This window comes from Melanotaenia boesemani, chromosome 6 (assembly GCF_017639745.1).
Source record: "Melanotaenia boesemani isolate fMelBoe1 chromosome 6, fMelBoe1.pri, whole genome shotgun sequence".
Taxonomy (NCBI): domain Eukaryota; kingdom Metazoa; phylum Chordata; class Actinopteri; order Atheriniformes; family Melanotaeniidae; genus Melanotaenia; species Melanotaenia boesemani.
The window spans coordinates 10,885,356-10,911,262 of record NC_055687.1 but is presented as its reverse complement, the minus strand read 5'-3'; the positions used below and the strand labels follow the sequence as shown (position 1 = coordinate 10,911,262).

Sequence of the window (25,907 nt, the reverse complement as noted above, 5' to 3'; positions counted from 1 at the left end):
TATTTTGTTACATGGAATACTTGTTTAATAGATAATTTTCTGCCTCAAAATGTCTCAATCTAGACAGCTCTTTGAAATAAACATTGATGAACATTTAATTCCAGACATCTGCTCTTGTCTTTCCAGTCGTAAGCTTTATGTCTGCTGTCGCTTTACTCTCCAGCTGATATGCTGGCGTGGGAGTCACAGGTGTTGAGTGATTTATGGCTTTAATTTGCTTGATAGATTAAAATATAATGTAGGAAGACATACGCCTCCTGTTTTACTTCACCTCTCAGCAGGGAGAAAGAAAAGCTTACTACTAAACTAACATAATAAAAAGTTGTACTGGACAGCATGTATTCAGTCTAAAGCCAGGGAGTTTGCTTATGAAGTCAGCTTTAATCTAATTTTACTAATAAAGAACTAGAATCATAGAGTTTAGCATTTTGAGAAATGAGAGAAGGATGAACACAGTGACAGCCTGTGTGAGCGGAAGCCTTGAAGCTTGGGGGGTGGGGGGTAGCCTTTGTGGTGGCAGCTGAGTGATGTAGACAGTTGAAGGGAACAGGTTGCTGCGTCTGTTAGGACTCGTCTTGCTGCTCTTGACCTTTAGCCTTTAGTTGTGACAGCTCCAGGGACTGGGAGATACCAAATTTCCTAAGACTAGACAAGACAGAGACAAGCACAATGCTGCTCACTACTGTGGTTTAAAACACCATAAAGGGTTTTAAGGAAGAGCTTATTATGATTTTTATGTTTTATGCTGGTCACATTTATGTTAAAACATGATACAAGTTCACTTGATTGATAATATTTGATAGATTTTATTACCTAAATAACTCAAAGAGCTACTTGATGCAGCTTAAGCTTTTCCATGGATTAATATCTATATTTTTACGTTGTGGTGTTAGCGTTAGAAATATAATACCAATGGTACAGTTAAAAACAACTCTAAACTGCCTAACGTGTTTGTCCGGTTTCTAAATGTGAGAATCTGATTATTTTCTCTGTCAAGTACCTGCATTGGTATGTTGGTCAGTTCAAATTAGAAGTAAGTCATCTGAATATAAAGTAAGGTACAATGGGGGAAGCCAACAATACATTTGTTTGAATAATTAGTTAACTATTTGAGATGATAGTTATCTGATAAAAAAAAAACAAACAAACAAACAAACAACAAAAAAAAAAAAACATTTATTGCTGCTAATGAACAAGAATTAGTCTATTATGGGAACATTTTGTAAAAACATGTCATAACTGCATCTTAAATTTGGTTGCCTGCAAACAAAAACACTTTGCCCTCAGTAATAGGTCCAGACGATGTGATGATGAATGAAGACTCCAAGCTTGACATAAACTGTTAAAAGAGCAGTTTGTTTGACCAGTTTGTTCCTTTTATACAATTAGAGCTTTTAGTTATATTGACCTTTGAGAAAAAGAAGTAATTTAAATGAGTAATCCTCATTGAATTTAGCAAAGTTAAAGTACAAAATTATTGTACAATGACAGAGAAGTGTCCGAAAAAGAGAAAATATCCAGTTGACTAAACAAAAATGTCTTGTTCATGTTGGAAGTCAGAAGAGAATGGACTGGTTTGTGATCATAGAAAGGTAACAGTAACTCAAATAACCACTTGTTACACCCATGGTATGCAGAATACCGTCTTTGAACACACAACACTTTGAACCTCACTTGAAGTAGATAAACTACAGCAGCAGCAGACCACAGCGGAATAGGTGTAAATCACACCGGCTTACTAAAATTGGATAATAGAAGATTGGAAAATTGTTATCTGGTTTGATGAGTTTCCTTTTTAGCTGCAACATTCAGCTGGTAAGGTCAGAATTGGGCATAAACAACATGAAAGCATGGATCCATCTTTCTTACCAAAGGTTCAGGCTGGTGCTGGTGTAATGGTGTGTGGGGTGTTTTTGTGGCAAACTCTAGGCCCCGTGGGTCAGTTGAGCATCATATAAATGCTGCAACCTGCCTATTGTCCCAACCACAGTGTAGGATCTTCTGATGGCTACTTCCAGGAGCATAATGCACCATGTCACAAAGCTCAAATCATCGCAAACTTGAACATACAATGAGTGAACTATACTCCAACGGCCTCCACAGTCACCTTAACTCAATCCAATAGAGCACTTTTAGGACGTGGTGGAATAGGAGATTCTCATCATGGATGTGCAGCTGACAAACCTGCAGCAACTGTGTGATGCTGTCATGTCAATATGGAGCAAAATCTCTGAGGAATGTTTCTAACGTCTTGTTGAATCTTTGCCATTTAGAATTAAGACAGTTCTGATGGCAAAAGGAGGTCCAAAGTGCCACTAGCAAAGTGGACCTAATAAAAAGGTGTTAATAAAGAAACAAACAAAGAAAGATTAAGGAAATCAGTAATTTGAGATAGAAAAAAGTGCCTTTATCTGCTGTTTCTTATTTCCAGACCATGAAACAAGAACCTTGTTTATGACAGATATTGTTCTTTAACATTCACAGATCAAATTAAAAAAATATGCTGGGAAATTGGTTTAATTCAGTAAAGTCATTTTGGAACAATTCACCAGATATGCAATATGAAATGGAAGAAGAAGAAAGATATGCTTTTGATGCTGGCACACATGCTATGGAGTGACGAAGCATCCTTGTTGTGTGGATGCATTTTTCCTTTGAGATTTTCATCTGTTTAGCTTTATTATATTGGAAGATTTGTCAAGAGGGTGAAAAAAACCTGAAAAAATTCCTCAATAATGTAGGTCACACACAAGAGAAAAGCTCACTGTGGTGCCACACCAGAGAAAACCTTTGTCTTTTTTTTTAATTTACCCCATCCTCTGAAGGGAGGCAGATTTGCATAATCACTGTATTCACTGTCAAACCCTTGAAAGCATATCATGTTTATTCACTAACCTATTAGTCATTTGGGACAAAGACAAAGTACCAAATAAGCTTGTCTTTGACAAAACCTCTTGAGTTTGTCTTTGTCACGGCACATCAGTTAGGTGGCACACCTTTCACATGGAATACACAAAAATAAGCTTTTAGCCTGAGCCACTACCGGTCTCAGGATTTGCAGCTACATGGATGGTTGTTTATCACTGCGAGAACTGTAGCTTATGTGCTTTGGTGTTTCCTTTCAACATAAATACACTTGCCTGTGGGCAAAGGAGCTACTTCCTCTCACAGCTCTGTTAAAGAAGAGAGAATAGATATCCTTTTTGCTTAGTGTTTGTGCCTCCCCCACCTCTCCTCAGTGCCGGATCCCCACCACATGTAGCTAACACCACACAGTCTTGGCCAGCGCTTGTGTTTCTGTCAGGAAGAGCGGAGGTAGCCTCATAGATCCCCATTTTAGGCTCTGGGCCAAAATCGTGTGTTAAACATGGTGGGCCCCAGGCAGTCGTGAACACGGATGACAAATGTAGAGAGCAAGGAGAGGGAAAAACCTGGAAAAAGGATAGAGAGATAAGACCATCTGAGCACTTACGCTTGCTGTGTTCTGACATTAGAAATGTTGTGTTTAGTGGTCTTGTATATTTTTCCATGGGCAGATTTCCTGCTCCAGATACATAAGGAGAGCATTTTTTCCCTGTTCTCCCTTCGAGACTTATCCATATAAGTTGCTGCTTCAAAATTAAATTGGTCTTTGGAATTTTCTGCCCTTATTTAAACCACTACGCTCTGGGCACATACGTGCCTGCACCCATACATTCATTTGCTGTGTTGTGTAGAAACTCAATGACACAACTGTTTAGCAGACTCCTGGCCTCCCATTTCCCACACCCTATCAGGCCCCCTCGGAGATTTCAAGGTCATGAAAGGGCTTGGGCTGAGATTCATTTCTTGGGAAGCAGAGTCGCTGTCGCAAACAGTCACAGAAAGCCACTCTCTCATTTTACAGTCCTATCTGCGCTCATCTAACAGCATTCAGAAAGTTCAGATCCATGAGGGTTACTTTTGATTTCCATTGCTTTAGACATAGATCAAAAGTGTCAACAGCCGCCTTCATCGGAGCTGACAGGGAGGTGGAAATGTGGCGGTGTAGTTGCTGAAGTTTGACAGCAGTGGAGTCATTTAAAAAATCGGATGTTAAAAGTTCTGGCTGAACGGCACGAGACATTACCGGTGTGTTAAACTCTCCAACAGCTGAGCATGCAAGTAGATATGTGTGTGGTGGTGCTGTGTGTCTGTGTGCGTGCACATATAGATTTAGTGGATTGGGTTGAAGGGGGCTTCTAAGGGTTCGGTGGAACAAAAGGTATGTAAGCAGCTGCCCTCCTGCTGCCAGCAGCTCATGATCCAGATGGAAGGTGTACACTCACACATGTGCATGGGGGACAGATTGGTGTGCATTGTGACAACCTCAGCTAGGCAGCTAGTTAATTCCTCACTCTTGTGACATACACACACACACACACACACACACATACTTGTTTTCCTCCCTCTCGAGGCCCAAAAGTTTTACACACAATTGTGGGGTCCCCCCTTTCCAGTGGTTGTAGACCTCTACAAAAAATCAGGCAAGACTAAAAAAAAATCTCAATTCCAAACATCACCTTAAATCAGCCATTTTCAACACTTTTTTGTCCATGTCCGTTTTGTGGTAACTTCTGGGGTCCATTTCTAACATTAAGCACTTGTGAGGTCCACCTAACACACGCCAGATTTTCCGTCAACTGTGGGGTCCATCTCTAACACTCTGTACTTAAGAGGTCCATCCTGATACACATTTATGTTCCACTTTTGATATCTTAGCAGGGACCACTCTTATTTGACTTATTGACACTTTTTCATTTATCCTTTTACCTTGTTAAAGAAACCAAGTTTGAATCAGGAATTTGTATTCTAAAGTAAACTAGTTTGATCTTGCACCACCAACCACCCAGTTCACACCCTTTTTGGCCCCCAGTGTTACTTTTGTAATAAACACACCAGAAATGACAGAAATTGTTCTCAGCCAACACTGTATTTTTGAAGAACATTGGCAAATGATACAGAAGTACATGAACGTGTTTTTCGTTTCAGAGCTTTGACACATCCCCCCCCCCAAAAAAAATCAATCTGTATTGCGATTAGTTATAAAAAAAAAAACAAAAAAAACAGAACACTTCTTTAGAAAAAACTAATTAAATTTCTGTGTCCAATATCTGAAAGAATAAAGTGTTTTTATAAAAGAAAAAAAAAAACTAAGGTGGTGAAACAAAGCCATTCTTTTTACGCTTTTTACAATAATGCTTCTCATAGCATTTTTCTTTTCATCGCCTTTATGCGATTTTTGATGAAAAACTTGACAGCTCTCCAGTCTCTATTTTTTAGGGCTTCAGGTTCTGCACTGATGCACTGTTCACAGTCTTTCTTACCCGGAACTTGATTTATTATAATGAAATTCCTCAAATGCTTTTGTACTGCACCACATTCTTCTGATGTCCAGCTTCTTTTGACAGTGGTTTGTTTACCTGAGGAAAGAAGAACATCACATTACAGAACAGTAATCCTTATTCAGATTTTTTAAATGATTGGTGATTGCATGTCTTGCAGAAGTGACTGTCCCAAACATATGCAAAACCAGATTTATCTATATCTCTGAACTAGGTGGTATGTTGATGTGCCCCTCTATTACTTGCATTTTAGTAGACAACAAACTTAAGAGTTTAGCCCAGTGTCTTATCATGTGCCTAATTTAGAGATGGTGCTCAAGAACAGTTAATAAAGAGCAGTTCTGATCAAAGGGGGGAAAAAAAAAACATTGATGACCTCTCTGTTGAGTTGCCCTCTTCTGGTTTAGGTTGCTTTCTCTGGGGGTACAGGCTAGCTGGGATGTCAAGCTGACCTCCCCTTCTGACATCGCTGCTTCAGGTATATCAGTATCTGAATACATAAAAGATTAAACAAAAATAGAAATACTTTACTCATCCCACAAGTAAAGACAAACTTTGCTGGCTGTCACAATAGCAAAACAAAGTCAGAAGGGGTATAAATTCTAAAAATAATGTAGGTCTGTTAAAGATGAGAAAAAACAATACAGTTCATTTTATTCAGTATCTGGCGTTTGGCACACACTGTGATAGTACCTTCTTGTTGGGATCTCACATGTCCCTCTACTGTCCCCTTTGCTCCGGGCACACAATCACCTGGCACAGAAAACATTAAGAGGTTGATTGTAGTCAAATGTACTTAACTGCTCTTCATAAATACTGTTCTGAAAAATAAACTGAAATATTTAAGACAAATTTAGATATTTAAGCCTAGTCATCTTGAAATTATTGTTTCCATACTTCTACAAAAGCGGTTTTGATAGTTGAGTAATGCCATAAAACTTAATAAGGTTACGTAGTCATTCCATATAATCCTTGTTGAAACAAAGTTGTTACTATAGTAACAAAAATATAAGAAGAAAAACTAAGCAAATGTGAATTGAATTACCATTGCTTACCAGGGTTGAAACAAATAAAAAAAACAGACAATTTATTTAAAAGGAAAAAAAACCTTAATGTGTAGTAGAACAAAATGGATGCTTCCTTGGAAATGTATCGGAATTATTCTCAACATTCATAGTTTAATCCTAAAAGTGGTCAATAAGTAAGGAAACCATGAATCAAAATCCACATTTTTTTTTTGTTTGTTTGTTTGTTTGTTTTTTTTTTTTTTAAGTATTCAGAACTAATGAAAAGGTCAGAGAAGAGGGCAAGATAGGAGCTTGTAGCCCCGCCATGTGGGTTTATGACGTGTGTTAGAGCCATATAAAAATTATGTTTATTCTGTACATAACATCTGATTAGAAAAATTTAGTTATTAGGAGTAATTCATTATTTGCTTTATTAAGAGGCATTTGGTTATATTTTGTATTGTTTTATATGTTAAGTGTTTATTCTTGGTCACTAAATTAAGCTCCCTTTAAATGTCCTGCATTTGATGAGGGTGAGGCGCACAGTTCTGCTTTTAGTAGTGCGCATGCTTAGGGTAAAAGGCTAATTAATAGAGCAGGACGAGGAGCAACAGTTTTCTGACCGTCGTCGTCACGGCTGATATTTTATTTTATCTCGAACGTTTTTTGTTAATCTGACCGTCACTACAGGTTTTCAGAGATGTGACCAGTTTTTGTAAACCTTGGCTTTTGTAATAAACCAAAGTCATTTTATATATCCATTTTGCTTCAGTTTTTGGACCAAGTTAAACGCGTCAGAAACCTTCGCGTCCTGCAAGAGTGGCGAGAAAAAGTTTTTTTTTGTTTGAAAGGTTTAGCCACTATAAAAAGTCAGAAAACTGCTCCTGAACAAGAGGATTTATCGAGATAACCGCAGCGCTCAGGCTTAATTGGGCGCACGCGGTGTCTGAGCAGGAGAAATGGTCACGTGGAAAATAATAATCGGCTGGATAAAAGAAGACGCCGTCTGTCGGACCGGGACCGAAACGGCTCGTTACATAAAGTAAGGACGTGTCCTTACTATATTGAAGAATAATGGCTCCAGTTCGGATACTTTTGAGTGACTTTCATCAGTAAAAGTGCCAAGTTGCATGAAGGGTTTGTGAAGCTTTTACCATGGAGCCATCAGAGATTGAAAAAGACGCAAAAAGAGTGTCAAGGCCTACTCTTAAAGCGCTGGAGGAGAAGCTTAACCAGCTTAAAGGAACAAGGAAAGCTAAGTTAGGTTGTCTTACCAAAAAGATAAAGGAAATTGAAGCTCTTATGGAGGATGATGGTAATGCTGAAGAGGTTGCTGCTAAAATAAACTCTGACTTTGCAAACACATATACGGAGTTCTGTAGAGTAAATGACAGCATTAAAGAACATCTTAGTGATGAGGAACTGCACCAGGATCAGGTGCAGTGGTTTGAGCCAAAGGCCAGCTACCTGAAATCCTTTGTGGAGAAAGTTGAGAGTTGGCTGAAAGCAGCTAAAAAGCGGTCAGAGGAGGAAAAAGCGGCTGATGTTGAAATTGGGCCAGCAGACAGTGCTTCCATGGTGTCATCTAAGCATGACAAGAGGAATAGCAAGGGATCTTCGGTGACATCTTCAAGCGTGTCCTCTACTACATCTTCTACTAGGCTCAAGGGTGAAGCTCAGAAGGCAGCTCTGTTAGCACGTGCTGATGCATTGAAACAAAAACAAGAGCTAGAGAAAGAGGAGGCAGCCCTTAAGGCCAGAAAAGAGGAGTTGGAGTTGAAAACAGCTATTGCCATGGCTGATGCAAAGCTTGAGGTGTTGTTAACTTTAAAGGAGCCAGCTTACAGTGTTCGTGCAGAACCTGTGGATGGAATGGCTACCTATCTAAATACTGCTGCAAGCCGAAGCAGTGAGCGCAGCTTCCGATCCGTGCAGTCTAATAGCAGAGATGAACGCACAAGGCCAGACCTTATGCAAAATGCTGTAGCTCAAAGGAGTTCAAAGGTTGTGAACAGACCCACTCAGCCAGATATGGATTCACATGGACAGCCCAGTACAGAACAAAACAAAGTTGCTAATATTAGAGATTTGCTGAGCGTCATGCAGCGTCAAAACGAAATCACAGAGCTTCTAGTTAAGCAACAGAAGGTGTCTAGCCTTCCACGGTTGGATATCCCCATCTTTGACGGAGATCCGTTAGAGTTTGGTTTCTTCATGAAAGCATTTGAGCATGGGATTGAAGAAAGAACAGACAATAACAGAGACAGGTTGTATTTCCTTGAGCAATACACTCGCGGAAGACCAAAAGTTCTAGTCCGAAGTTGTTCCCATATGCACACAAACAGAGGTTATGCAGAAGCCAAGAAGCTTTTAAACAAACATTTTGGAAATGAATACACTATTGCATCTGCTTACATTGAAAGAACACTAAATTGGCCTGTTATTAAACCCGAAGATGGAGAAGCTCTCACTGAGTTTGCTGTGTTCCTCACTAGTTGTTGTAATACAGTAGACAGCATGGAGTACATTGAGGAAATGGATAGTCCTTCTAACATGAGGGCAGTAATCTCCAAACTTCCCTTCAAGTTAAGAGACAAGTGGAGGGGGGTTGCTTGTGACATCCAAGAGAGGACCGGAATGAGGGCTAGGTTTGCAGATTTGGTTAGTTTTGTGGACAAACAGGCAAAAATTACGTCTCATCCGTTGTTTGGCAACATACAAGAGGCTGCTCCATCCAGGGATGGAAGTAAACCTAACACAAGAAAGGAGAGCACTGTAAAAGTAAAAGAGAAGAAAAACAGCTTTGCTACGGATGTAACACCAGTGTCAAGAAATACAGAGCAGGTTAAAAAGGCAAAAGAAGACAGTGGTTACACAAGCAAAAAACAGTGTCTCTTCTGTCAGAAAATGGGTCATAACATTGATGTTTGCAGACTGCTGAAGGAAAAACCTCACAAGGACAAACTTGAGTTTCTCAAATCGAATGGTCTGTGCTTTGGATGTCTATCACAGGGGCATTTGAGCAAAGGCTGTCAACAAAGACTCACATGTCAAACATGTTCACGGAAGCACCCCACCATTCTGCATTTGAACAAGGATGTGTCTCCCTCTGTTGGTGAAGGTGAGAAAAACAAGCAACAAGTTCCACATTCAATGCTACCAACTGATGGTGAAATTTGTGGTTGCACTGGGGCCGGAGAAGCACCTTGTGCAGTTTCTATCGTACCAGTGAAGGTCAGGTGCGCAAAAAGTAATAGAACAGTTGTTACTTACGCGTTCCTGGATCCAGGCAGCACCGGAACATTCTGCACAGAGCAGCTGATGAAAGACCTAAAGGTTACAGGAAAAAGTGGCAACATTTTGCTCCGCACCATGGGAAAGGAGGAGATCATCAACACAAATGTTGTCAAAGGGCTTGAAGTCAGCAGCTTGGATGAAGAGAGATTTATGGATCTCCCTCAAGTCTTCTCGCAAACAGAAATTCCAGTCAAAAAAGTGAATGTCCCACAACAAAGTGACATAGACAAATGGCCATATTTAAAAGAGGTTCAGCTTAAACAGGTTGATGCAGAAATAGGTTTGCTGATCGGAGCAAACGTCCCAAAAGCGCTAGAACCATGGAAGGTAATTAACAGCAAGGGGAATGGGCCGTATGCTATAAAGACTGTGTTTGGCTGGACAATTAATGGGCCTTTGTTAAGATAAGTCAACCACTGTAAAAAAGTTGCTGAGTGGCCTCAGGTTACAGCAAACAGGATTTCAGTGGCAAGGCTAGAAGAGCTCACTCAACAGCAGATGAGGTATGACTTCCCTGAACACCAACTAACTGGAAAACTGGAGATGTCTTGTGAGGACAGACAGTTCATGGACTCTGTTTCACAGTCAGTGACATTTGTTGATGGTCATTATAGCATTGGTTTACCCTTTAAGGAGAAAAATGCTGCATTCCCTAACAACCATGCTGTTGCAGTACAGAGGATGGAAAGCCTGAAACGGAAGCTGTTAAGAAATGAGAAGTTTCATCAAGAATATGAAAAGTTCATGGCTGACACACTGGACAAAGGCTACGCAGAGGAGGTCCCCATGAACAAAGTTCATAAAGAGTCTGACAGAATATGGTATATTCCGCATCACGGGGTTTATCACCCCACCAAACACAAGCTGCGAGTGGTGTTTGACTGTGCAGCCTCATATCAAAGCACTTCGTTGAACTCTCACTTGCTACAAGGACCTGACCTGACAAGCTCCCTCATAGGTGTGCTGACAAGATTTAGACAGGAGCCAGTTGCCTTCATGTCAGATATTGAAAGCATGTTTTATCAGGTTAAAGTTCCCAAAGAAGACACTGACATGCTCAGATTTCTGTGGTGGCCACAGGGTGACCTCAGCCAAGAACTGAAGGAATACCGAATGGTGGTTCACCTGTTTGGTGCAACGTCGTCACCAAGCTGTGCAAATTTTGCATTAAGGAAATGTGCTGAAGATCATCAAGAAAGTTTCAGCTCCGAGGCAATAAGCACAGTGCTGAAGAACTTCTATGTTGATGACTGCCTCAAGTCTGTTGCGACTGAGGAACAGGCAGTTGCTCTCATTCAAGATCTTCTGGCTTTATGTAACACAGGTGGCTTCAAGCTGACTAAATGGATTTCCAACAGCAGAGCAGTACTGGCATCATTACCGGAAGATGACTTGGCTAAAGAAATCAAGGAACTGGACTTAAGAAAAGATCAACTCCCAGTTGAAAGAGCCTTAGGAGTTCAGTGGTGTGTGGAGTCAGACACTCTTAAGTTTAGAGTCATTATTCAGAACAAGCCACTGACAAGGAGAGGAGTACTTTCAATGGTGAGCTCGATATATGACCCACTTGGGATTTTGGCACCACTCATCCTTCCTGTGAAACAGATTCTGCAGGAGCTATGCAGAACCAAGCATGCTTGGGATGACAACATGCCAGAAACTCTCTCTCTGCAATGGGAACAGTGGGTGACAACCCACTGACCATATCAGCGCAGCTCCACCACTTTGCTGACGCAAGTGAGAAGGGTTATGGTTCAGTCACCTACCTGGTCTCCAGAAACAAGCAAAACCAGCTTCACAGTGCTTTTGTTATTGGAAAAGCCAGGGTCACGCCACTAAAGCCAGTTACCATTCCCCGACTTGAGCTCACAGCCGCAGTTGTAGCCGCAAAAATGGACATGATAATGAAAGAAGAACTTGATCTTAACCTGGATGAGTCTGTCTTTTGGACCGACAGCACTTCAGTCCTTCAGCACCTTCGAAATGAAAGTGCAAGGTACCATAAGTTTGTTGCCAATCGTGTTGCTGCAATAAGAGACAAGTCAGAGGTGTCTAAATGGAGATTTGTGAACTCCTCTGCCAATCCAGCAGACTTTGCTTCCAGAGGACTTACTACGGATGCCTTTCTAAAGGCAGAAACCTGGATCAAGGGCCCAGACTTCCTGACAAAGCCAGAATCTGAGTGGCCAGATATCCCTCTGAGCATAAGTCAGCCGCTCAGCTGTGACCCAGAGGTCAAAGAAGTTTCTGTTTGCACACTTGGCATCAATGAGAACATGGATGCAACATCACAACTTATTCATCAATATTCAAGTTGGTATCGCCTGAAGCGTGGTGTAGCATGGTTCCTCAGACTGAAACACATGTTGAAGCTCTTGGCTCAAAAAAGAAAAGACTTAAAAACGTCTCTTGAAGCAAGAAGGCTTGATGAAAAAAGTCAAAGGTTTGAGCTTGAGAAACAAATGACAGACTTTAAGGCTTCCCTTCCAAGTCAGTCCATCTCTGTGAGTGACATTGTGGAGGCAGAGTTGGCGGTGATCCGTTTCAGTCAAGAAAAAAGATTCCACAAAGAAATCACCATGATTCAGGAAGGAAAACTGATGCCAAAGGGGAGCTGTCTTTCTCAACTGTAACCTGTCATGCAGAACGACATATTAAGGGTTGGTGGCAGGTTGAATAAGTCTGCAATGCAAGAAGAGCTAAAACATCCTGTAATCTTATCCAAAGATATGCGCATTACGTACATTATCCTTGCATCAGTGCATGAAGATCTTGGGCACAGCGGCAGAAATCATGTCTTGTCAAAGGTGCGACAGCATTACTGGATATTAAGAGCACATTCAGCCATCCGGACAGTTCTATCAAGATGTGTGACTTGCAAACGGCAGCATGGAAAACCAGGAGATCAAATCATGGCAGATTTACCCAGTGAAAGACTTGTACCTGATGACCCACCGTTCACAAATGTTGGTATGGATTACTTTGGTCCTTTTGAAATTAAAAGAGGCCGGACCATGATCAAGAAGTATGGTGTAGTCTTCACCTGTTTAACAATGAGAGCTGTACATATTGAGCTTGCAAGCTCTCTGGATACGAGTTCCTGTATTCATGCATTGCGCAGATTCATCGCTCGAAGAGGGCAGGTCAAGCTAATTCGCTGACAACGGAACAAACCTAGTAGGAGATGAGCGTGAACTGCGTGAAGCAGTGCAAGCTTTGAATGGTGCAAAGATTCAAAACACCTTGTTAGAAAAAGGGATCACTTGGATATTCAATCCGCCTGCAGCGTCACATTTTGGTGGTATTTGGGAGCGGCAAATACGGACAATAAGGAAGGTGCTCAACTCAGTTGTAAAGCAGCAAACAGTTGATGAAGAAGGGCTGCAGACTTTGCTGTGTGAAGTTGAAGCTATCCTAAACAGCCGTCCCATCACAACAGTCTCCAATGATCTACATGACTTGGACGCTTTAACCCCGAATCACCTGCTGTTGATAAAAGCCAAAACTCCATTACCACCAGGTGTCTTTGACAGGAGTGACATCTACTCTAGACGCAGGTGGCGGCAGATCCAATACCTGAGTGACTTATTTTGGAGATGCTGGACGAAAGAATATTTGCTGACTTTACAACAGAGGCAGAAATGGTGTCGTCCAAAACGGAACATCACAGAAGGTGATATTGTTCTCATCGTCGATGACACAGCCCCAAGAAATTCTTGGGTTATGGGTCGAGTGATCGAAACAATGAAGGACAACAGAGGGCATGTTCGTCAGGCTAAGGTGAAAACCAGAACGAGTGTCCTTCTTCGACCTGTCTCCAAGCTCTGCATGCTGCTCGAAGGCGACATGTAGCCATCTTTCACATGTCACAATAGAGACAGCGGTAAAGGCTGGTCTCCAACGATGAGTCATGTTCTGGAACCTCTGACTCCATTTTTCCCTTCTTTTGTTTTTGCACTCATCCACCAGAAAGTCTGTTGAAGATATCCGCTTGTTGCTCAACTTGTTATGGATTTAAGAAGATCAAGTTATTGTGGACATTATTTTACTTATTTCTTTTGAAACATTACTTGTATGGCTCTAAGAACATGTAAAAGTAATTGTTTTGTAGCTCACAAGAACAATTAGGGGCCGGGATGTTAGAGCCATATAAAAATTATGTTTATTCTGTACATAACATCTGATTAGAAAAATTTAGTTATTAGGAGTAATTCATTATTTGCTTTATTAAGAGGCATTTGGTTATATTTTGTATTGTTTTATATGTTAAGTGTTTATTCTTGGTCACTAAATTAAGCTCCCTTTAAATGTCCTGCATTTGATGAGGGTGAGGCGCACAGTTCTGCTTTTAGTAGTGCGCATGCTTAGGGTAAAAGGCTAATTAATAGAGCAGGACGAGGAGCAACAGTTTTCTGACCGTCGTCGTCACGGTTGATATTTTATTTTATCTCGAACGTTTTTTGTTAATCTGACCGTCACTACAGGTTTTCAGAGATGTGACCAGTTTTTGTAAACCTTGGCTTTTGTAATAAACCAAAGTCATTTTATATATCTGTTTTGCTTCAGTTTTTGGACCAAGTTAAACGCGTCAGAAACCTTTGCGTCCTGCAAGAGTGGCGAGAAAAAGTTTTTTTTTTTGTTTGAAAGGTGTAGCCACTATAACTTGTAAATGAGGGTCTGTCTGAGTTTGCCTTTTTCTGTCCACCACTGGTTCAGAATAATTTAAATGCAGAAATACTCAGAAAAGCCCATTTTTCACAAGATATGCCCTCTTGCATCAGATAAATACCACAACATGAAAAACATGATTTTCACCAGAGTGGGTCTTTAAGGTGTTGTTTTGTCCCTACTGCTGTTCACCTACTAAAATGGTAATAGCCACTAAGGTGACCTAGTTGGTCTTGATTTTTGTTCAAGTCGAGATTATATTTATCTTACTTTTTTTTGTTATCGTTACTGGATTGTGAGAATCAATTTTTTGACTTATGCCATTTGTTCTGATTTTACTTTGGATTATTTGTAATGTATGTCTTTTGAGAATGCAAAACCAATTTCTCTCTGGTAACAATAAAGGGATTGAAAGATAAGCAATCTAAAAATTAGTCTAAAAGACTAATATTTTCCTTACATTGCTAAATACCAAAAAATTAACATGATTTATTAGAATCAGTAGAGAAAAGGAAGCTTACAGGATTTGCCTTTGTGATACCGTGCAGATTTTGACGTAGAAGGACCCTCTGTGTTGTCATCATTTGAATCATAGAGAGCATCAGAAAAATCTGGCACTCCATCCATCTGAAAAGAGTAATTAGATTGAGGTTTAGTTGTTCCATTCAGCCACATTTTATATTAGAGGAAAATATAAAAAATATTGAAAAAGATTAGAGGAGAGAGTTAATCCGATTGGCTGGTAAATAATGTTTTAACCCTGCTTTCAGGTGTGAGGCACATACCAGAATGCTTTTGGTTCTTCTGAGCTTTGGAATGTAGTCATTATTGTCATCACTATCTTCCACTACACTTTCATTTGAATTGTAGGGGGATTGAGGAGAAGGTCGTACACAATGGTTCTGCAAGAAGCATTATGTCAAGCTAAAATTAAATTAAAACTATTTTCTGTGGACTCCTTATTAAAGCAAATAGGACACAGATTATATAAAAAATACAAAGAAAACACACATCATTAATATCCGAGCAGCATTAAAATGTATGGGGGATAAAATGTTTACCATTCTTCTCTTCTTTCGAACAACCTTGTCACAGTATGCCAAAGAATTGAGATTTGTAGAACCGTCTTCTGATTCATCACTTTCTGGATAGTCAACAAGGGAAAGCCCTTGGAAAACCTAAATATAAACACAAAAATGAAAAAATCATTACCAGCAAGGCAATTAAAAAAGCACTTTTGTATCTGAAATATTAAACAATCTCAGTAGTGTACAGGTGGATTGATTTTATGATTTTAAACATATTTGTTTGACTGAACCACAATGAATGTTAAAATGATCACAAAGGAAAGGAACACATGTCTAACTCAAAAACATAACTTTACAGAAAATATCAATTCAAACAGATACATGCATACATACATAGTACTCTTTTCCCTTATTTTTAACTCTCTAAGCTCTCCTGCACTCTGTCATACCACTTATGACAGGCAGACACGGCTTAACCTTGGATTACAGTACTCAAACTGTATTCTAAGACCCTTTTATGTTGACCCGGCTTGGCCTCAAGACATCTTGCGCCAGAGGGCCGACACAAACAAAGGAGGACGTGGGGGGCCCAGGTCACGGAGTAAGCCTCGGGAGAAAAGAGCCGGCGTAAGAGAAAGGTTGAGGCGTAGAGCACACCGCACGCCACTGCCTAGCATCTTACTGGCAAATGTCCAGTCACTGGAGAACAAGCTGGACGAGCTCAGAGCCCGGCTAAAGTACCAGAGGGACATACGGGACTGCAACATTATTTGTCTCACCGAGACATGGCTGTCTCCTCTCATACCTGATCACGCCGTACAACCAGTGGAGTTCCTATCCGTTCATCGCATGGACAGAACGAGTGAGTCGGGGAAAAAGAGAGGCGGAGGGGTGTGCTTGATGATCAATAATAAATGGTGTGATAGTAAGAACATCGTCACACTGAAGCAGCCCTGTTCGCCTAACCTGGAGCTCCTGACGCTTAAGTGTCGTCCCCATTCTATTTATATTATTAATATATATATATATTATTATTATATATATATTATTAATATACAATTCTAGAATGCGCCGCTAGGTGGCAGCAGCAACTGTAGTAGTAGCTCTGTTTTTAACTTGTGATTTTTTGCAATATAGCCGTCTTTTTTAAGACATCAGCTGTCAATCTGTGTCTGTTCGGGTAGATTTTTCGCGCTGGTCAGAGGCTGTGCTATACGGGAGATTTTTCTGAATATTTTTTTCTTTTTTGCAAGACTTGTTGTTGTGAGTCTCCATGGCAACGAGACTTGTTTACCATCGGGATCAACTGATTAAACTCTCCAAACTCAAGATTATCAGTGAAACAACACTTCAAATCCCAACGGAGTTGAAAAGAAAGAGAAGAGGATGCAGGGCAGGAGCGAGGCAGAGAGAAAAACGGTGGCGATTCAAACCGTTTCTTCCAACGGTTGTTATGGGAAACGTGAGATCGCTAGTTAACAAAATTGATGAACTTCAGGTGCTAACCAGGTCTCTTAAAGAATACAGAGAGTGCAGTATTATGTGCTTCACCGAGACATGGCTGCAGGAACACATCCCAGACTGTAATGCGTCTGTACACGGCTTCAGGACGGTCCGTGCAGACCGCAATAAACAACTCAGCGGGAAGCTGAAGGGAGGTGGAATTGCGGTGCTGGTAAACCAGCGCTGGTGTCATCCTGAACATGTCACTGTTAAAGAGAAGATCTGCAAAAGAGACATTGAACTGCTAGCTGTGAGTCTCCGCCCGTATTATTTACCCAGAGAGTTCACATGCGTTATTCTGATAGCGGTATATATATTACCTGGTACCGCTCCAGACGCAGCCTGTGATGTCATTAACTCTGTAGTGGCCAGGCTTCAAACACAACATCCAAACGCATTTGTGGCGATCTCTGGAGATTTTAACAACATCTCCCTCTCTGCAACTCTACCAACTTTCCAACAGTTTGTCAGCTGCTCCACCAGAGAAAACAAAACGTTGGACTTATTTTATGCAAATATTAAAAATGCATACAGCTCCTTTGCCCTGCCACCTTTAGGAAGATCAGACCATAACCTAGTTCTTCTCTCCTCCTCCTACAAGCCCATCGTTCAGCAACAACCAGTCATTAGAAAGGCTATTAGAACCTGGTCTAATGAAGCTGAAGATGCTCTGAGAGGATGCTTCGAGGCTACAGACTGGAACGTCCTATGTGAACCTCATGGAGATGACATCAATGCCTTGACTGAGTGTGTGACAGATTATATTAACTTCTGTGTGGACAGCACCGTTCCAACAAGAACAGTGAGGTGCTTCCCCAATAACAAACCCTGGATCACCAGTGACCTGAAAAAGCTGCTGAACACCAAAAAGAAAGCTTTTAGGGATGGAGACAGGGAGTTATTGAAGTCCACACAAAAACAACTTAAAACACAAATGAAGAAGTGCAAGGAGGACTACAGGAAGAAGTTGGAAAGTAAGCTTCAGAAAAACAATGTGAGGGATGTGTGGTCAGGAATGAAGAAGATCACTGGCTTCGGGATAAAGGAGGATCAGACTGATGGAGGTCTGGACAGAGCGAATGAACTGAACATGTTCTTCAATAGGTTTAGCTCACCTCCTGCTTCAACCCCAACTAGCCACACACCCTCCATGAGCCCACAGCTTTCCTGTCACACCTCCACTCTGTCACCCTGCAGCTCAGTCAAGGACCTGGACACAACCTCATCTCCCTCCACATCAGGACTTCCTGAAACCCCCTCTGCCTCCACCTCTACTCTGTCTGTCTCCTGTAACCAAATCATGCAACAACTGGTGAAACTGAACCAGAACAAGGCTGCAGGTCCAGATGGTGTCAGTCCCAGAGTTCTCAAGACCTGCTCAAAACAGCTATGTCCGATTCTCCAGCACCTGTTCAACACCAGCCTGAGCCAGAGAAGAATCCCGGTGCTGTGGAAAACATCCTGCCTTGTTCCAGTGCCTAAAAAACCACAACCAGCTGAACCAAAAGACTACAGACCAGTCGCCCTGACATCTCACATCATGAAAGTCCTGGAGAGACTCTTACTGGCTCACCTCAGCAAGCAGGTGAACACCTTTCAGGACCCATTACAGTTTGCATACCGTAATGGGCTTGGGGTTGAAGATGCCATCATATACCTGCTTCAGAGAGCCCACTCTCATCTGGACCAGTCAGGCAGCACTTTGAGGGTCATGTTCTTTGATTTCTCAAGTGCTTTTAATACGATTCAGCCTGCTCTGCTGTGTGAGAAGCTGCAGAAATTCCAGGTGGATCCCTCCACAACCACCTGGATTTACGACTACCTCACAAACAGACCACAGTTTGTGAGACTGAAAGGTTGTGTGTCTGAGATGGTGGTCAGCTGCACTGGAACACCACAAGGGACTGTACTTTCACCATTTCTATTCACGCTGTACACCTCAGACTTCCAGTACAACTCTGAGTTCTGTCATCTGCAGAAATACTCTGATGACTCAGCAGTTGTTGGGTGTATCAGTGATGGACAAGAAGCAGAGTACAGAGAACTGGTCGGTCAGTTTGTGAAATGGTGCGGTGACAATCATCTCATCTTGAATACCAAGAAAACAAAGGAGATGATTGTTGACTTCAGGAGGAACAAGAACACACATAGAAGTGTTTCCATCATGGGAGAGGAGGTGGAGGTGGTGGAGGAATACAAGTACCTTGGAGTTCAGCTGGACAACAGACTTGAGTGGAAAAGCAACACTGAGTACATTTACAAGAAAGGTCAGAGCAGACTCTACTTCTTAAGGAAGCTGAGATCTTTTAACGTCTGCACCAAAATGTTGCAAATGTTCTACAGGTCTGTTGTTGAAAGTGCAATCAGCTTTGCAGCAATCTGCTGGGGCAGCGGCATCAGAACCAGAGACTTGAAAAGAATTAACAAACTGATCAAGAAAGCTGGTTCTGTGCTTGGAGTAACTCTGGAGCCGCTGGAGTTGATCATCAAAAAAAGAATTCTGTACAAGCTGACGAAGATAATGGAAGATCCTTCACACCCTCTACACAACGCCGTGACGAAACAACAGAGTGTGTTCAGTGGGAGGCTTGTTCAAGTCCGATGCAAGACAGAGAGATACAGAAGATCCTTCCTTCCAGCAGCTATCAGGCTGAAGAACAAAGCCCTTAATTAATTAATGTCATTGTTTTACTAAAAATTTACTACTACTACAATATTGAATTTCCCTTTGGGATTAATAAAGTATTTTTCATTTCATTTCATTTCATTACCTGCCCCGTGAGTTTACTTCGGTTATCATCAGCGCCGTCTATGTTCCACCCCAGGCGGACACAAATGCTGCACTATCAGAGCTACATGAAGCTATCTCCACCCTTCAGGCTAGTCAGCGTGAAGCGGCTCTCATCGTAGCCGGAGACTTTAATCGTGCCAACATGACAAAGGTGATGCCGGAGTTTACCCAACACATCAACTGCCCCACCAGAGGAGAGAGGACTTTAGACCACTGCTACTCTCCCTTCAAGGAGGGCTACAAAGCCAAGCCCCTTCCCCCCTTTGGGAAGTCAGACCACACCGCTGTTCTTCTCATGCCAAAATATAAACAGAAGCTCAAGCAGGAGCTACCTGTGGTGAGAGAAGTAACGCGGTGGACTGACCAATCAGAGGCCGCTCTACAGGGTGCGTTGGAATCAGCCGACTGGGACATGTTCCGCAGCAGCGCGGGCGGAGACATCGAGGAGTTTACGGAAGCTGTTATGGGATTTATTGGAAAGCTTGTGGAAGATACAACGCCTAAGAGGATCACCCGAGCCTTTCCAAACCAGAAGCCGTGGGTGGACAAATCTATCCGCGATGTTCTGCGCTCCCGCACAGCTGCCTATAACTCCGGCCTCGCCACTGGGAACATGGAGGAATACAAGGTTGCTTCATACAACGTCCGGAGGGCGGTGAAGGAGGCCAAACAACGCTAAGGACGTAGACTGGAGCATCAGATGGAACAGTCTGACTCCAGGGGACTCTGGCAGGGACTTCGTGCCATCACAGACTATAAAGCAACACACACACATCTGGTGAGTGCCGACGCTTCTCTGGCTAACGAACTGAATATCTTCTTCGCACGCTTCGAGTCGGGAGACCGACCACCCGTTGCGCTCCCAGCTGGAGAGGAGGAGACATTCACCGTGACGGAACGTGACGTGAGGAAGGTGTTTAAAAGTGTAAACACCAGGAAAACGGCTGGACCAGACGGCATCAGCGGACGTGTCCTCAAAGCCTGTGCTGATCAGCTGGCGCCTCTGTTTACACAGATATTCAACCTCTCCCTGAAACTGTGTGTGATCCCCACCTGCTTTAAAAAGTCCGTGATAGTCCAGGTCCCTAAGAAACCAAACCCCAGCAGTCCCACTGACTACAGGCCCATAGCCCTCACATCTGTGGTGATGAAATGTTTTGAGAGACTGATAAAGACTTTCATCACCTCCACACTGCCCTCCACCCTGGACCCACTACAGTTTGCTTACAGGCCAAACAGATCCACGGACGACGCCATAGCCCTCCTCCTCCACAAGACCCTCTCCCATGTGGACACTGGTAAGGGGAACTATGTGAGAGTGCTGTTTGTTGATTACAGCTCAGCATTTAATACCGTAGTCCCCTCCAGACTAGTGTCAAAGCTGTTTGACCTAAGAGTGAATCCTTCACTATGCAGGTGGGTCCACAGCTTCCTGACCGGACGACCACAGGTGGTTAGGCTGGGTCACCACTCCTCATCTCCCCTCACCCTCAACACAGGATCCCCCCAGGGCTGTGTGCTCAGCCCCCTGCTATACTCACTATACACTCATGACTGTGAGGCCACTTCAGACTCAAATGTCATCATAAAGTTTGCTGACGACACAGCCGTTGTAGGACTGATCTCCCACAACGACGAGACTGCCTACAGGAGGGAGGTCTCCCACCTGGAGGTCTGGTGCCAGGAGAACCATCTCCTGTTAAATGTCAGCAAAACAAAAGAGCTGATAGTGGACTTCAGGAAACAGCAGAGGAGCCTCCATCCACTCCTCATCAGTGGCTCTGAGGTGGAACGTGTGGACACTTTCAGGTACCTGGGAGTGACCATATCACAAGACCTGACCTGGACTCAGCACATCACAACAACTGTGAAGAAGGCCAGACAGCGTCTGTTCCTCCTCAGACGACTGAGAGACTTTAAGCTCCCTCTCAGGGTGCTCAAGAACTTTTACACCTGCACCACTGAGAGCATCCTGTGTGGGAGCATCACCACGTGGATGGGGAACTGCACAAAGCAGGACCTCTTGGCCCTAAAAAGGGTGGTCCGAGCAGCTGAGCGGACCACCAGAACAACTCTCCCCAACCTGCAGGACATTTATGTGGAACGTTGCAGGTCAAGGGCTAAGAGGATCCTCAGTCAGCCCAGCCACCCCGCACACTCTCTCTTCTCTCCACTGCCATCAGGCCGGCGCTTCCGCTGCCTGAGGACTAAGACTGAGAGGCTGAAGAAGAGTTTCTTCCCCCTGGCTGTCCGCTTGCTCAACTCTGAGCACTGAACAGAACAAAAGCCACTTCTCACTCCTATTTGCACATGTAAATATGTATGTAAATATGCATAAGTATGCTGCTATTCTTTAATCTTATTTAAAAGAAAAAGATTTATCTTTTTTATTCTATTCTATTTTATTCTATTTTATAAATATTTAGCTTATTCTTATTCTTCCTATTCTTAAAGGATGCAGGTACAGAATACACATTTCACTGTACAATTGTACTATGTATAACTGTGCATGTGACAAATAAACCTCTTTGACTTGAAATACTGAACGACAACTTTCCAATTTAAGATTGAAATCAGGACATTTTACAATGTTTCATGCAGGTTTAGGCTGGGTCACAGCAACTTACAGGTGTATACTGTCCACCATGTTAGAGATACCTTCATAATAATTAAGCAAATCAGGACGTATTCAGCCATCATTGGAATATATTAAGGTTTAGTGATCCCAGTTGCAGCAACTATGATGTAAAATCATTAAGAACTAAATCTAAGCGGAAGGGCCCCACACGGTGACGAATGAGAAAAATCAGGTGTGTAAGGAAGCCAAAAGTGTTCCAGGGTTTCTGGTTCACGTGGGCCCCATGAAGAACAAGACTGGACACGAGTATGTATGATGTTAGTTTTCTCAACGCCTTCCTATCTCATGAACATAGAGAAAATGCAGCTAAATTGGGTTTGAACCACATTATTCCATTACCTGCATGCTGGCATTAATGGTGCTTGGATCCTCTTTAGGCTGCTCTGTGGAGGACAACACAGTCTCAGCTGTCCCTGCAGAGGTCTGCATCTTTGTCATCTGAAATTTACACAAGAATTAACAACAAATTAAGGACCACTGATACCATATTTACAATTTACTACAGGTGAAAGTTCACTCAGCTGAAGACCAGTATCTCCAACAGCATTTAAGATTGAAATCAGGACATTTTACAATGTTTCATGCAGGTTTAGGCTGGGTCACAGCAACTTACAGGTGTATACCGTCCACCATGTTAGAGATACCTTCATAATAATGAAGCAAATCAGGACGTATTCAGCCATCATTAGAATATATTAAGGTTTAGTGATCCCAGTTGCAGCAACTATGATGTAAAATCATTAAGAACTAAATCTAAGCGGAAGGGCCCCACACGGTGACGAATGAGAGAAATCAGGTGTGTAAGGAAGCCAAAAGTGTTCCAGGGTTTCTGGTTCACGTGGGCCCCATGAAGAACAAGACTGGACACGAGTATGTATGATGTTAGTTTTCTCAACGCCTTCCTATCTCATGAACATAGAGAAAATGCAGCTAAATTGGGTTTGAACCACATTATTCCATTACCTGCATGCTGGCATTAATGGTGCTTGGATCCTCTTTAGGCTGCTCTGTGGAGGACAACACAGTCTCAGCTGTCCCTGCAGAGGTCTGCATCTTTGTCATCTGGAATTTACACAAGAATTAACAGCAAATTAAGGACCACTGATACCATATTTACAATTTACTACAGGTGAAAGTTCACTCAGCTGAAGACCAGTATCTCCAACAGCATTTAAGATTGAAATCAGGACATTTTACAATGTTTCATGCAGGTTTAGGCTGGGTCACAGCAACTTACAGGTGTATACCGTCCACCATGTTAGAGATACCTTCATAATAATGAAGCAAATCAGGACGTATTCAGCCATCATTGGAATATATTAAGGTTTAGTGATCCCAGTTGCAGCAACTATGATGTAAAATCATTAAGAACTAAATCTAAGCGGAAGGGCCCCACACGGTGACGAATGAGAAAATCAGGTGTGTAAGGAAGCCAAAAGTGTTCCAGGGTTTCTGGTTCACGTGGGCCCCATGAAGAACAACACTGGACACGAGTATGTATGATGTTAGTTTTCTCAACGCCTTCCTATCTCATGAACATAGAGAAAATGCAGCTAAATTGGGTTTGAACCACATTATTCCATTACCTGCATGCTGGCATTAATGGTGCTTGGATCCTCTTTAGGCTGCTCTGTGGAGGACAACACAGTCTCAGCTGTCCCTGCAGAGGTCTGCATCTTTGTCATCTGGAATTTACACAAGAATTAACAACAAATTAAGGACCACTGATACCATATTTACAATTTACTACAGGTGAAAGTTCACTCAGCTGAAGACCAGTATCTCCAACAGCATTTAAGATTGAAATCAGGACATTTTACAATGTTTCATGCAGGTTTAGGCTGGGTCACAGCAACTTACAGGTGTATACCGTCCACCATGTTAGAGATACCTTCATAATAATGAAGCAAATCAGGACGTATTCAGCCATCATTAGAATATATTAAGGTTTAGTGATCCCAGTTGCAGCAACTATGATGTAAAATCATTAAGAACTAAATCTAAGCGGAAGGGCCCCACACGGTGACGAATGAGAAAAATCAGGTGTGTAAGGAAGCCAAAAGTGTTCCAGGGTTTCTGGTTCACGTGGGCCCCATGAAGAACAAGACTGGACACGAGTATGTATGATGTTAGTTTTCTCAACGCCTTCCTATCTCATGAACATAGAGAAAATGCAGCTAAATTGGGTTTGAACCACATTATTCCATTACCTGCATGCTGGCATTAATGGTGCTTGGATCCTCTTTAGGCTGCTCTGTGGAGGACAACACAGTCTCAGCTGTCCCTGCAGAGGTCTGCATCTTTGTCATCTGGAATTTACACAAGAATTAACAGCAAATTAAGGACCACTGATACCATATTTACAATTTACTACAGGTGAAAGTTCACTCAGCTGAAGACCAGTATCTCCAACAGCATTTAAGATTGAAATCAGGACATTTTACAATGTTTCATGCAGGTTTAGGCTGGGTCACAGCAACTTACAGGTGTATACCGTCCACCATGTTAGAGATACCTTCATAATAATGAAGCAAATCAGGACGTATTCAGCCATCATTAGAATATATTAAGGTTTAGTGATCCCAGTTGCAGCAACTATGATGTAAAATCATTAAGAACTAAATCTAAGCGGAAGGGCCCCACACGGTGACGAATGAGAGAAATCAGGTGTGTAAGGAAGCCAAAAGTGTTCCAGGGTTTCTGGTTCACGTGGGCCCCATGAAGAACAAGACTGGACACGAGTATGTATGATGTTAGTTTTCTCAACGCCTTCCTATCTCATGAACATAGAGAAAATGCAGCTAAATTGGGTTTGAACCACATTATTCCATTACCTGCATGCTGGCATTAATGGTGCTTGGATCCTCATTAGGCTGCTCTGTGGAGGACAACACAGTCTCAGCTGTCCCTGCAGAGGTCTGCATCTTTGTCATCTGGAATTTACACAAGAATTAACAGCAAATTAAGGACCACTGATACCATATTTACAATTTACTACAGGTGAAAGTTCACTCAGCTGAAGACCAGTATCTCCAACAGCATTTAAGATTGAAATCAGGACATTTTACAATGTTTCATGCAGGTTTAGGCTGGGTCACAGCAACTTACAGGTGTATACCGTCCACCATGTTAGAGATACCTTCATAATAATGAAGCAAATCAGGACGTATTCAGCCATCATTAGAATATATTAAGGTTTAGTGATCCCAGTTGCAGCAACTATGATGTAAAATCATTAAGAACTAAATCTAAGCGGAAGGGCCCCACACGGTGACGAATGAGAAAATCAGGTGTGTAAGGAAGCCAAAAGTGTTCCAGGGTTTCTGGTTCACGTGGGCCCCATGAAGAACAAGACTGGACACGAGTATGTATGATGTTAGTTTTCTCAACGCCTTCCTATCTCATGAACATAGAGAAAATGCAGCTAAATTGGGTTTGAACCACATTATTCCATTACCTGCATGCTGGCATTAATGGTGCTTGGATCCTCTTTAGGCTGCTCTGTGGAGGACAACACAGTCTCAGCTGTCCCTGCAGAGGTCTGCATCTTTGTCATCTGGAATTTACACAAGAATTAACAGCAAATTAAGGACCACTGATACCATATTTACA

The 25,907-nt window shown here is 42.2% G+C and overlaps 2 protein-coding genes across 6 annotated transcripts in view; one reads left to right on the top strand and one right to left on the bottom strand.

Moving 5' to 3' along the window:
- The window catches only part of mef2d (myocyte enhancer factor 2d), a 134,586-nt gene that overhangs the window by 22,564 nt on the left and 86,115 nt on the right, over nucleotides 1-25,907 (top strand). The gene's annotated exons all lie outside the window — the stretch shown is intronic.
- Nucleotides 4,942-24,543, bottom strand: LOC121641196. Its single transcript, XM_041987183.1, has 7 exons — nucleotides 24,506-24,543; nucleotides 15,397-15,513; nucleotides 15,121-15,237; nucleotides 14,857-14,962; nucleotides 6,057-6,116; nucleotides 5,740-5,853; nucleotides 4,942-5,441 (listed from the first exon to the last, which is right to left on the bottom strand). Exons 1-7 carry the CDS (start codon nucleotides 24,509-24,511, stop codon nucleotides 5,224-5,226), a joined length of 738 nt encoding a protein of 245 aa, XP_041843117.1. The 5' UTR covers nucleotides 24,512-24,543; the 3' UTR covers nucleotides 4,942-5,223.